Source organism: Trifolium pratense, linkage group LG7 (genome assembly GCF_020283565.1).
Source record: "Trifolium pratense cultivar HEN17-A07 linkage group LG7, ARS_RC_1.1, whole genome shotgun sequence".
Classification (NCBI taxonomy): Eukaryota; Viridiplantae; Streptophyta; class Magnoliopsida; order Fabales; family Fabaceae; genus Trifolium; species Trifolium pratense.
The window spans coordinates 35,658,857-35,671,796 of NC_060065.1; the positions used below are offsets into that span (position 1 = coordinate 35,658,857).

Consider the following 12,940-nt stretch of genomic DNA (forward strand, 5'->3'; position numbering starts at 1 on the left):
CATTAAAAGAAGCTAGTAAACAAATGTCACAAGGCAAGAAGAGGGAGCCCCACACCATAAACTCTAATTTTTTTTAGTATAAGGGTAATGCTAACATGTAATTTAACAACACGTATTAAAGATACCACATATAATAATTATATATAACTTTTAATTTTTGAATATATGAAAAATACATACACAATTTATATTTATACGGTACCGTACATGTTAATATTTTTCTATTTACAATCTATAACTTTTTACACTCTATAAGACTGAGAGATGTAAGCATATTGTTCTCGACTGAGCCCGATCATCGATGATCACCTCTCATGTGTCGAACTCAGTTCAAAATGCCTAAAGGGCAAAAGCGTCTTCCCATGCTCAATGATCCAAACCTTTCGTAACAGGCGACATTGGAGTGATTGTCGTTTACTACCAATTATGACTCTCCGGCCGTTTTTCGACAGCCATGAACGGCGAATCCATCCTCCCATTAATGGTCTTGGCTCCGCGTCGAGGGTTATATAAGGTCTTCTCATGCATAAGACACAAGTACACGTACAATTTCTTACGCTTACAACTTTTACTACACAATCTTACTGACTTAAGCGTCGGAGTCACTCATCAGAACTGAAGAGGAGCACTATCGAACAAAGTCGACTCTGATCAAGATAAGATCAAATACGAACTTCCTAACCAAATTCCATAATTATTTAAAACAGCACCAAGGTTAAAAGTATATTTTTTTTTGTTGTTGTATGGAGTATTTACCACACCCTTTTGCAATCCTTCTCAAAGTCCATGTGACGTAGCTCCAACTCATTGACCCGACTAAGTGCACTTAAGAGTCAAGTAACTTCTCTATCCTTGACATCAAGCATAGACTTTATCTATCTTGTTCTTGCAGTTAGAAACCTTCATTGATCGTTCATGTCAATTTCCACCTTATTTCATGGGCATGAAAAAGAAAAGTCAATGTTACACTTTGGCCTTGTTTAATCGTGCAATAAGGTTGTTTCAGACTAATCTTGAGACCAACTCAATGTCGAGTTTGACCCAATTACAAGTTGACGCAAAATCAATCACACTTCACGTCTAACAACTACAAAAGCTTATACGTCTGATCAACATCGAACTACTTGAGTGTCATAATATCTACCTTTTTTCACAAGCATCATCTAGAGAGGCGTTCATCTACCATTATTATTTAGATAAGGGTATTGTTAACATGTGCATATAGGGCACATGATAAAGTATCTTAATATAGAAATTTAACATTTAATGATACAAGATATTTAATGCTTGAAAAGTTAAAATGCACAAATTCTAAGACATAATTTCTATTTTTACTACCTTAACATGTGCCATATATGCACATGTTAACATTCTCCTTTAGATAATATAAATAATTCATGTATTTGTGTCTATATACAGAGTATTTTTTTGTGTCTCCTAAGTCCTAATCATTCCTTGAAACATTTTTTATGAGAGTAGTCCTTCAAACATTTATCAATTCGAGGAGCTTGAATATGGTGACCACTTGTAGGAGTACATGACTGATCGACTCATGCAAGCACCGTGGACAGTTGACATCTTTTCAGCGTTAATATCTGAACCATAACTTCAACTTTCTTCTGCTCTCTCTCGACTATATGGTCCATGCCTTGGACAAAGATTTACTACTTCAATATACTGTACTATTTTTTTTATTTTTTTTAAAAAACATTTATCCTATACAGAATTTCAAAAAATATCTTACTGTTAAAAAACAAGAAACGGTTATACAACTTATACTACTTGTACTTTTTTTTAATTTTTAAAAATAGATTGATGGATTGAGTAACTCTAGAATTATTCTTTATACCCATCACTATTTGTACAATCTCACCATACAATACGATACAAATACCAGTACAATTCAATTCTTATTAGGTATACAGAATTAAATTAGGTATACAGAAAACATGAAAGCGTGGATGAATATGATCCAAATACAGTATTTTTGCTTTGCTAATGCTAAGCTTTCTGTTCGTACAGAATTAAATTAAATTAAATACGGTTGACCACTGTATAGTTTGGTAAGCAAAAGCATCAATACGTTTGCACCACTTAATTATCTTCACCTTTTTCTGTCATTTTTTCTTACTTTCTCTGTAAAAATAACACAGAAAATTGACTACAAGAAAAAACCTTCACACGAGGTGTGCACCAGTAACACCGCACGTGACTCTGCTTCCTCTAAAACCCACCACGTGCCAATTCTTTCCCTCTCACGTGACTCTTTAATTAAACCCCCCCTTCATTTCAATTTTACCCTCTCATCAACATAAATAAATACCACACAACCACCCTTTCTTTCCACTCTCATCACATTCATCACTTGTTCAATCAAAAACACTATATACTCTCATCTCAACAACAACAACAACAACAACAACAAAAAATCTTCTTCATCTTCTAAAATTTTTTTATGTTAGTTTTATTTTTCCATTATGCTAGAAAGTGGTAGTAGTGGACGTGATTCTGGAATGAGTTTAGAAACAGTTAATTCCAATACACAACGAACTTCATTAAGCAGCGGAACTGAAAGCATCTGCAGCACAAGTTTCAGCCGTCTCTCCTTCGAACTTCTTCCATCATCATCTTCACCGGAGTCTCTCTCCATCAAACCTCACCGTTCATCCGATTTCGCCTACTCCGCAATCCGTAAATCCGGTCTCACTTTCCGTGATTTTCATCTTCTCCGTCGTATAGGCTCCGGTGACATAGGTACAGTTTACCTCTGTCGTCTCCGTGACTCCTCCGTAAACTACCTCGACGATGAGGATCCTTCTTTTTACTATGCTATGAAGGTTGTTGATAAAGATGCTGTTGCTCTTAAGAAAAAATCACACAGAGCAGAAATGGAGAGAAAGATTATCAAGATGCTTGATCATCCTTTTCTTCCTAGTTTATATGCTGAATTTGAAGCTTCTCATTATTCATGCATTGTTATGGAGTATTGCTCCGGTGGAGATTTACACTCTCTCCGTCATCGTCACCACCGTAACCGTTTTTCTCTCTCCTCGGCAAGGTAACAAAACAAACCAGTAACCACCTCATTTTTTTATTTTATTTTATTTTATAGAAACTAACTAAATAAAGTCAAATTAATTAAATTAATATTATTGTTACAGATTTTACGCGGCGGAGGTACTGGTGGCATTGGAATACCTGCACATGTTAGGAATAATCTACAGAGATCTAAAGCCGGAAAACGTGTTAGTTAGATCGGACGGTCACATCATGTTATCTGATTTTGATCTATCTCTAATCTCTCACGCAATCCCAGCCGTTGAATCATCACCAGATTATTCTATTTATGATCGACCGGAAGTTTCTTGCACTCGTCAGCATTCAATTCCTACTCCATTCAAGTGTCTCTCAAAAGGACTATTCCGGTCTAGAAAGGTTCAATCATTTCAATCAAACCGGAATCGGCTTTTTGTAGCTGAACCGGTTGAAGCAAGATCTTGTTCATTCGTTGGAACACATGAATACGTTTCACCGGAAGTAGCTTCTGGAAACTCACACGGTAACGCTGTTGATTGGTGGTCTTTTGGAATATTCATCTACGAGATGGTGTACGGTAGAACACCGTTTGCGGGACCATCAAACGAAGCAACGTTGAGGAACATTATTAAAAAGCCACTTTGTTTTCCTACTGCTACGCCTTCTAGTGCGCTTGAAATGCACGCGCGGGATCTTGTATCGGGTTTGCTTAACAAAGATCCGAACCGGAGACTCGGGTCGAAGCGGGGTGCGGCTGAGGTTAAGATGCATCCCTTTTTTTTGGGGCTTAATTTGGCCTTGATAAGGATGGTGACGCCGCCGGAGGTTCCTGGTTTAAGAAGGCAGAAAACGACGCCGTTGAAGAATGGGAATAGAAGTTCAAGTAAACAATACCCTGCTTCGTCGTTTGATTACTTTTGAGAATCTAACGGTGACCGTGACCGGTTTTTGCGCCACGTGTACGGTCGGTTGGTCTAGTTTTTAAAATAAAAAAGTGGCGGGTGACGAATATAAATATGTAAATTTATTCAGTATTTATAAAGCTTCTGTTTCTTTTTCTGTCATTTTTTAACTAATAAATTATTATTATTATATGATTATACCCCGATTACGAATTACTCCCTCCGATTATATATATATGAGAAAATTTACTTTTTAAATTTATTGATAATCTAATGCATCTGGTTCATAAATTATCAATGAATTTTAAAATTAAATTTTTTCATATATTTTGGACTAGAGTGAGTATTAATGGGGTGGACAAAACCCGAAGGCCCGGCCCAAACCGCCAAAAACCATTGCAAAAAACCGAACCGGGTCGGTTTTATTTGATCCGCGGGTTCATGATTACAAAATAGCGGTTTTAGGTGGTTTTAGTCGGTCGGTTCCGGTTTACAATATATGACTCACGGGTGCCCAAACCGACCCGTGTTACTTGACTAATATATTTTTATAATTTATTACGATGTCGTTTACAACTTTCTCAAACCATTTCACGCGTATTCTCTTTTTTTCCACAAGCAAACCCTAGCGCAGCCAGAGAGAGAGGAAGAGTGAAGAACCTCAAATTTCATCACCACCGCCTCTCCGTCCACCTTCGTTTCAGACCCATCCATTGTTGTCGAAGAACTGCAAGTATTATTCTCATCTGTAACCTATGTTTTTCTTTCTCTGTGTTCTTTTTCTTTTTAGTGAACGTTTTCTAAATATTTGTTTTGACATCATTTTCATTCATTTTATCCGTCTCAACCCTCTCTATTTCATCATTCTCATTCTTCTTCACTCAATTTTTAGGGTTTTATAGTTAGGGTTTGTTATTGTTGTTACTATTCCGTGTGAATTTTAAAGTCAGGGTTTGTTATTCAAACATCAAATTCTTTGATTTTTAACTTATCTATGTTATTAGATCTATGATATATTTCCTTAAACATTTGTGATTGGTTCTGTTACTATCATATTTTTTCTATAGCTTTTATTACTTGTTGTTGTTGGCTTTGTTGTTGTTGTTGGCTTATACTCTGTTTTTAAGATTTGAGGTGATTTATGGTGTTTGTAATGTCTTGCTTTGTTCCCTGACTTATAGTTTTGTTAATTTGATTTCCACTTGCTTCTTTATATCTCATCTTGCTGAATTGAGTTTTATTGATGTCTGCAGATCTGTGACTCTTAGCAGAAGGAATCAAGGTATGTTATTTTTCAACCACTCAAGTTTGTAGAATTCTGAGTTTTAAGTAAAATAAAATATGCTGTAAAATATAATAGGACTTTTATTGTATTTCAGAAATTGGTGAACAAACCGGTTAAAGACCATGAAAGTGTTGATCTTGAATTGTCAAGACATTATTTATATAATGCTACAACCAATTTTCTTATATTTAAGTTTTTTTTATAGGATATTTAAGTATGTTTTGTAAGTAATATTCTTTATTTTGCATATTTTAAATTTATATATTTCCAATTTGTTGCTAACATATTAATTCCATGTGCAGGAATATCAGTAAGAGACACACATTTGGAAGAATTAACGAGTTTCCCATGCTTTGAGATATAAAATCCAATTTGGACCTTCTTGGCTTTTATGAATCATAGTGATAATATTTATTAATACTCAGAGTCAAATATAACAACTAGTAGTAAATAAAGGGTATTGGCTTTATGGTTATACTATCATAACATGTGATTTGTTGATTATATAGTATTTTGGATTTTGTTAATTTAATTGGGCTATAAGTAAAATGGTACAACAAAAAAAGGCCTAATTTGGATTTTTAAATGCAATTTCCAGTATAAAAAAATGCAATTCTCATTTAAATGAGACAAAAATGATTCAATATTTAAAATAAGACCCTATTTTGACTGTTATTGGCCAAAAAAGAGAAGAAGAAAAAAATGCATTTGGACTATATAAGAAAAAAAGGCCAGTAAACAAAAAAAGAGCAAAAAAAATTAATTGGGCCGTACAAGTCCAACCCGTAAAAAACCAACCGTTTAACCCGTAACCCGTTTGGCCCGAACCCGTCTTAACCGAACCCCCAAAATGGTCTGGATTGGGCTGCTTTTCTCCACCCGTGGATTGGGCCGGTTTGAGGTTTTGGGCCCATACCGACCCAAACCGGCCCGTTGTCCACCCCTAAGTATTATAGACTAGTGGAGTAGTAGTAATTTTTGGAGTTACTAAGATCATATTTTTTGCCTTATCTGCCTTTTTGTGATAATTATTTGGCTAGTACTACATAATTATGATGAAGTATGAGGCGAAAAGAAACTGAAATGAGTAGTTTATTATTGATTAGTAGTGTTTTGGAGTAGGATCTTGTTATTTGGAGTAGTGATTAGCATATCATAATATGCGGCTTCAAAAGCTGAATTTGGTGCTGTCTTTCCTTAAATGGAATGCTTGGTTTGGGCGGAAGAGGGCGGTGTAGAAATAAATAACTTGACATTACTAAATACGACACAACAATAAAAAAATTGTATTCAATTTTTTAATTTTTTTAGACTTTTAGAGAGTTCATACTATTGTGCAAAAAACAGAATAGAGTTCACAATGTATATTTCTATAAGAATGGTGGACATTATTTAACATGTAATTTTATTTAATCGCTCATATTTCGGAGTATCTTAGTCTTTTGATTTTTGAAGTATATAATTTTCAAATGATTTTGGTCATTCTCTAGTAAAATTGATTTTCTTTCAAGAATGTTGAATTACCTATGAGAGAAATGAGAATAATTCAGATTAAATTAGACGTGTTTGAATTTAAACGTTACTTCGTCCCCAATGAGACAGTTGACTCCGTCACGCATGTCAATGCATAATTTTGACGATTAATATTTTAAATTGTATAATAGTAAAAATGATAAAAATGTGATATTTTGAAAATACTCATCGAGATGAATCCAACAACATTTTATATGCTAATATTTGTTTTTATTTATTAGTAAAAAAATAGGGTCAAAACAAGATATATGAATAGTGCATATAGTCAAAATGGCTTAGGGACGGATGGAGTACATCTTTAACAAAAACTTTAATACGTTAAATTTGTGAATTTTTCACATTGATTAATTTTTTATCTTTTCGAGCAATTTTAATTTTAAATATTGGTTAGCGGTTTATGAATTTTTATTAAATATCGTATATTTTGATAGGCCTCGATAACATACTAAATGATTTTCAATTTCTCTAAAAAATATTATAGATGATTTATATGATATAATCTTTCAATCCAAGATGAATTTTGTAGTAATATTATTCGAGATTTGTGCATCATGCACCACTTCATTTGATGTTCCATGTTAGACTTAGTCAAACTTATAAACTACTCCCTTTAATCCTTCTTATAAGAAGTTTATTTTTTAGATTGATAAAATGTTTGATATATCTAGTCAATAATATAGATCACATACATTTAACATTTTATAAATCTAAAAGATAATTTTTTTTCTTATAATAAAAACCGAAGAAAGAATTAACAAAATAAAATGAAGGAAATATAAGCTTAACATATATTGTTACCGAAGAGAGCGGGAGTATATACTACTTCCTCCGTTCTTATAAAGAACTTTAACTTTTAGATTCATAGAATGTTTGATGTATCTGTACTATAATTTGGACCATATACATCTAATATTTTATGAATTAAAAAAGTAAAATTTTTCTTATACTCCCTTCGTTCAATTTTATAAGATCTCATTTGACTAAATGTATTATTCATTTATCTTGTTTTGACCATATTTTTTTAATAATATATAGATGTAAATATTAACATATAAGATATTGTTTAATTTATTTTGATGAGTATTTTTAAAATATCAAATTTTTATAATTTTTATTACTAATAAACAATTAAAAATAATAGTGGTCAAAATTGTGCATTAGTATACATACAATGATCAACTAGATTTTATATTTTGAAAGGAGAGTAATAAGGACCAGAATCTAGATTATGGAGTAATAATAAATAATGTCTGAAAATCAAAAATGGCATAGAGAACCATTTATTGGAAATTGAGCTGCTACCTGCTTTCGGCTTTTCAGGCCTAAAAACCTCTTCAACACACGATAGGGCTGTGCCTATATCAACTAGAGTAGTTAGCTAGCTACAATGGAAATGGTAGTACGAGTATATAAATTTTGGGTCTCGTTATCATGTGCTCTAAGGGCACATGTTAAGATATACCAAAATAGAAATTCAACATTTAATGATACAAAAAATTTAATGCTTCAAAAGTCAAAATGCACAAATTAGCATTTAATAATTTCTATTTTTACTTCCTTAACATGTGCCTTAAGGGCACAAGTTAACATTCTCCATAAATTTTTCATATTGTTAAATAAATTATTTTCTATTTTCACATACAATGTTCCTTCTTAATTTAACACACTGTATATAGCAAAGTTAGGTTTTGTGATTATTGTTATGCCTGCTTGGTTATCATATCCCAAATAGTCAAAGATAGAAGTACTCACTTTATTTTTAATTATAAGTAAAAAGTCAATTTTTTAGATTAATTGAGTAACTAATATATATGTATATAATATAGGTTGAATACATCAGTTATTCAATGAATCTAAAAAAACAAACTTTTGCTTATAATTAAGGATGGAGGGAGTATCATCCAATGTTATGTTTCTCCCAGCATTTGCTAAGCATCACTGTATCCCTCAATTCAACCCTAACAAAAAAAATACTAGTCAAAATGGTCACCCACATTTTTATATAGAGAATTAGAAAAATATAGCACACTTATAATAATTGATTAGTGTGTATTTAAATTTTATGCTCATATTGTTGTGCTCATGAAAATCTTCTCATAGAACAAATTAATCCTTTTCTACAAGAGTATTTCTAATTAACTCAATATATATATATATACTCATGCAAAATGATTTATTTTCACATGCATGTGAAATGATTCGTCCGTTTTATAGCGTTTAGTGTTTCTTTGATATCTCTTTTTAGGCATAGTTGCATGTGTTTTTGTTTGTTGGAGTTTTTTCTTGGATTTCTTATCTAGGAGTCTTTCACTTTTTTAATTTACTCCCTTTGTGGAATAGTTGAATTAAATACGTGTATTTTCTTAATTAATAGGTGTTTTAATTTGCAGGTTTATTTTCTTGTTATTGTAGACTCTCTATTTTTCTTATCGGCTATCCTTTTAGATACTTGTTTCAATAAATCTCTAATTATCGAAAGAAAACTATTGCATCTTATATTATTATATACAATTAGAATAATATCTATAAAGGAACTGCGTTTGAAAATGTATGGTCTAGCTAGTGCCTCACACTCTCCCTAAACAAATATAAAAACAAAATTGAATTAAGAAATAATGCTAAAAGCCAAGATGTACGATTCACGTAAAGAATTGCAAAAGACTTTAGAGGATATGTTTTGACATGTCACAACATGCATTTTTTTTTCTTCACAACATCAACATACATTGTATTGATAAAAATACCACTTTTTACAACTTGTCAAATGATGCTTTTCTTAAACTATATAGCACCTAATTAACCGCGTTTAAATAAGATAACATAATTTTTTTTTCTTAATCAAGATTTTGAGTTTGATCTCTAGTTCAAACATGTAGCAATGTTAAAAAATTAGGAAATATTTATGGTTTATTTGAGTTTCATCAAGCTCGAAAAATTAATCTCTACGATTAAACGTAGAGGATATCTGATTTATTAAAAAAAAACTATATAAGACCATGTTAACCCAAAGAATCGATACCCACACCCCCCAGCTCATTGAAATTCTATGTTTCTTTTCTTTAAAATGCCACTTTCAGACTTTACAGATATGGCCATGCAACATTATACTCCACATTTAATCTCATTCTCATCTATAGAACTAATTTAAATTCTCTCTTTTTTTCTCTTCCTTTTTTTCTTTGCCCATGCTTTAGAATGTCTCCCTGTTTTATATGCTTTTGTATCAAACAGGTCTCTTCACCAACATGTAACTTAAGCTTCTAGAATTTTATTAACAAAAAAAAGAATGTAATGCTTCTAGAAACTGCTTCATGAATTTGGAAGTGTCTTGTGAAATAAAAGAAAGCTTCAATAGGAATTCGCTTTCTTTTTTCTTTTTTGATTTAAACATTCTTACTAATTTTAAAACACTTTTTTTATTTACAATGACTGAGGATCGAACCCAGGACATATAGCGTACTACCCAAACCCTTTCAATTTTAAAATAAATATCCTTTAACACATATTATTTTTGTTCTAAAATAAATGTCGTTTTTTTTTCCAATGCAACATTAACGATTTTTTTTTTTTAAATTTTACCACCACATAAATTTTGTGTGTGCACCACTTTTAAATTATTACTATATATTCAAATATTTATTTATGAAAATTGTTAATAGAGACAGTAGTTAATGTATAGGGACAATTTTATAAAATTGCTATTTTTCTTCATTTATTAATTGACTTTCTTAATCGATATACAAAAATTTTAAACAATTTGCTTATAAAAAATGTTGGATACATATTATGGTTGTACATTGTAATGTATATATACCTCAATGCACCAAATATGTAGAGGAAAAATGTAATTATATTATTTTTCTTAAGGCAAAAGTATTGAACTTGATCATGTAAACTAGTAATACATTGGTGTGGTTTCTTTGTGACCACGTATAAGGCTTGTTTTAGTCTCCCAAATATAGAATATTAGTTCTAAAGTTTATATTAAGTGTATACCAAAAAAAAAGTATATATTAAGTGGCACAAATCAACATAAAATATCTATCTACTTTTGTTTTAGGAAACTAGGAAAGAGAAATTAGGCATGAATCAAATAACCGTTTGAACATATTAAAAAGAAGCAAACAGATGCAAAGTGCAAACAGTCCAACTCCAAGGTCTAATCTAAGGCGCATCAGAATAATTTTAGAAACTGGCCTTCAAAGAGATTTTTCTAGTACCCTATAATTTATTTATTTTGTGCATGAAGTTTGTCACTTTTTTAATAGGTAGTATTATTAATTTCATTTCACTTAATCATTTGTTTTTTGAAAAATCATTTCACTTAATCATTAAATTTAAGCACTGTGAGCATATATAACTCGGTTGGTAAGGACATCATATGTAAGTGTCGAGGTTTGAATCCGAGATTCTTTAATTATTCATATCAAGAGATGAATTTCTACCCACTAAATTGCTTAACCAAAAAAATATAAAAATTTAGAGGACAAATCGAACAATTATAAAACTTTAGGCTTAAAATCAAGCAATTAAAAATTTGAGGGTCAAAATTGAATAATTAAACTTGAGAGTCAAAATTAATCTACATTTAATTAAGTCCATATTTTAATCATTATGCTATTTTTTTTAAAACACTAAATTGTTAAAATCACCGAATAATAAAGGGTGAGGATCTGTCTCCATGAGTGTAGTTTAGATGATACTTTATGAAAATATTACATGTAATGTAAAGACTGAAATTCGAACTCTGTCTGTTACTCTCACTTGTTTACTTTAAAAAGTGAATTCTAGCCCTAGATAAAAAATAGATCCCAAATATTCAAACACACTTGTTGAATAAAAAAGTTATTGATAAATTTTTTAAATTAATTTGTTGGTTTGAAAGTCTAAGCAACATTTCATAAATAAGTATAGTTGATGTGAAGTGAAACAATGCCTAGTGAGAAAAGAGAGGTGGCTATCTTGACTTTGGTAACTGGGCTTGAAGTTGAAATTGAAATCATAGGATAGGAAGCCCAAAATATTTTACATGGATAAAATACTATATGAGGGGTTGCACTGTGCAGAAGTTTTTGACATTTTTATTTTTTAAATTATGATACTATATTACTATCTTTGAGCTACTATTAAATTATTTACTTATCATTTACGAAGTAGTTTTTGTCTAGACTTCAAATAATAAAAAATATATATTGATTCTTAAACATCTTAAATTTTAATTTAGTGTGTCCTATTCTCATTTCATTGGGACAGCTAGGTTGATCCTTGTCGCCATTTAAATAATTTTGTTGACCTTAATATCGACCGACATGAACTAAGCATGTCAACAATTTGCTCATTTACTTATTATTATGATTAATGACGCAAACTATGTTAATGTTAGTTTGGAAACAAAACTATTTTAATTATTTGAATATTGACAAGTATTATAGTAAGCATGTGAATACCAATAATAATTGGTTAAAGTGGAATCTTGGTACCCTTAAGAATATAGTTAGGAATTCGATTTCCGACTCATGAATACTAAAAAATTTGACAGAAAAAAGAACTCATCTTGTATATCTCACAACTTCTCCGACGAAGAATTGATAGCTAACTCTATTTACTCTATGTACTATAGGACACAAGCTACCAAGACTTTTGTATGAAATTAGTCATCGAATGAAACACTAATAAATTTCACTGGGAGGGGACAGTGGAGTAACTGGGATCAATGAAGGATTGCAGCTGAACATTTTTGACCTTTCCAATAGTAGTTAGGATAAATCAAATATAGGTACTGTCACTCTACCACGATCGGTACAAATTTGCCATCTAATAATAGGAGGATATTTTTTTAGCGTCTCCCAAGTCTTACGCGCATTTTCTGATGTACCAATTTTACTCTCATCGCAATGTATAAAGAGTATGTAAATAGTAAAAATGGGGAAAAAAAGTTCGTATTTTAGGATGCGAACCTTATAAAAATCAAATTTGTTGTACTCTTCACCATTCTATCATCCTCGTAAAACAATTTTGATTGAAACACAATTTGAATGAAATAATGTATGAGCAAGTGATTAAAAAAAATAATTTCAATTTATAGAATTACATAGTATGTGTATTGAATCACCACGTACATGAAGCTAATTGTCAACTACATGTTTGGAATATAATTACTTTATATTGATGTAATTATTCATTG

The 12,940-nt window shown here is 31.2% G+C and overlaps 1 protein-coding gene across 1 annotated transcript; it reads left to right on the forward strand.

Annotated features, from left to right (window-relative positions):
* Positions 1-2,302: 2,302 nt before the first annotated feature.
* LOC123898883 (protein kinase PINOID-like) lies at positions 2,303-4,136 on the forward strand. The gene is made up of 2 exons (XM_045949912.1): positions 2,303-3,058; positions 3,162-4,136. The coding sequence occupies exons 1-2, from the start codon at positions 2,478-2,480 to the stop codon at positions 3,955-3,957; spliced, it is 1,377 nt and encodes a 458-aa protein (XP_045805868.1). The 5' UTR covers positions 2,303-2,477; the 3' UTR covers positions 3,958-4,136.
* The last annotated feature ends 8,804 nt before the right edge of the window (positions 4,137-12,940 follow it).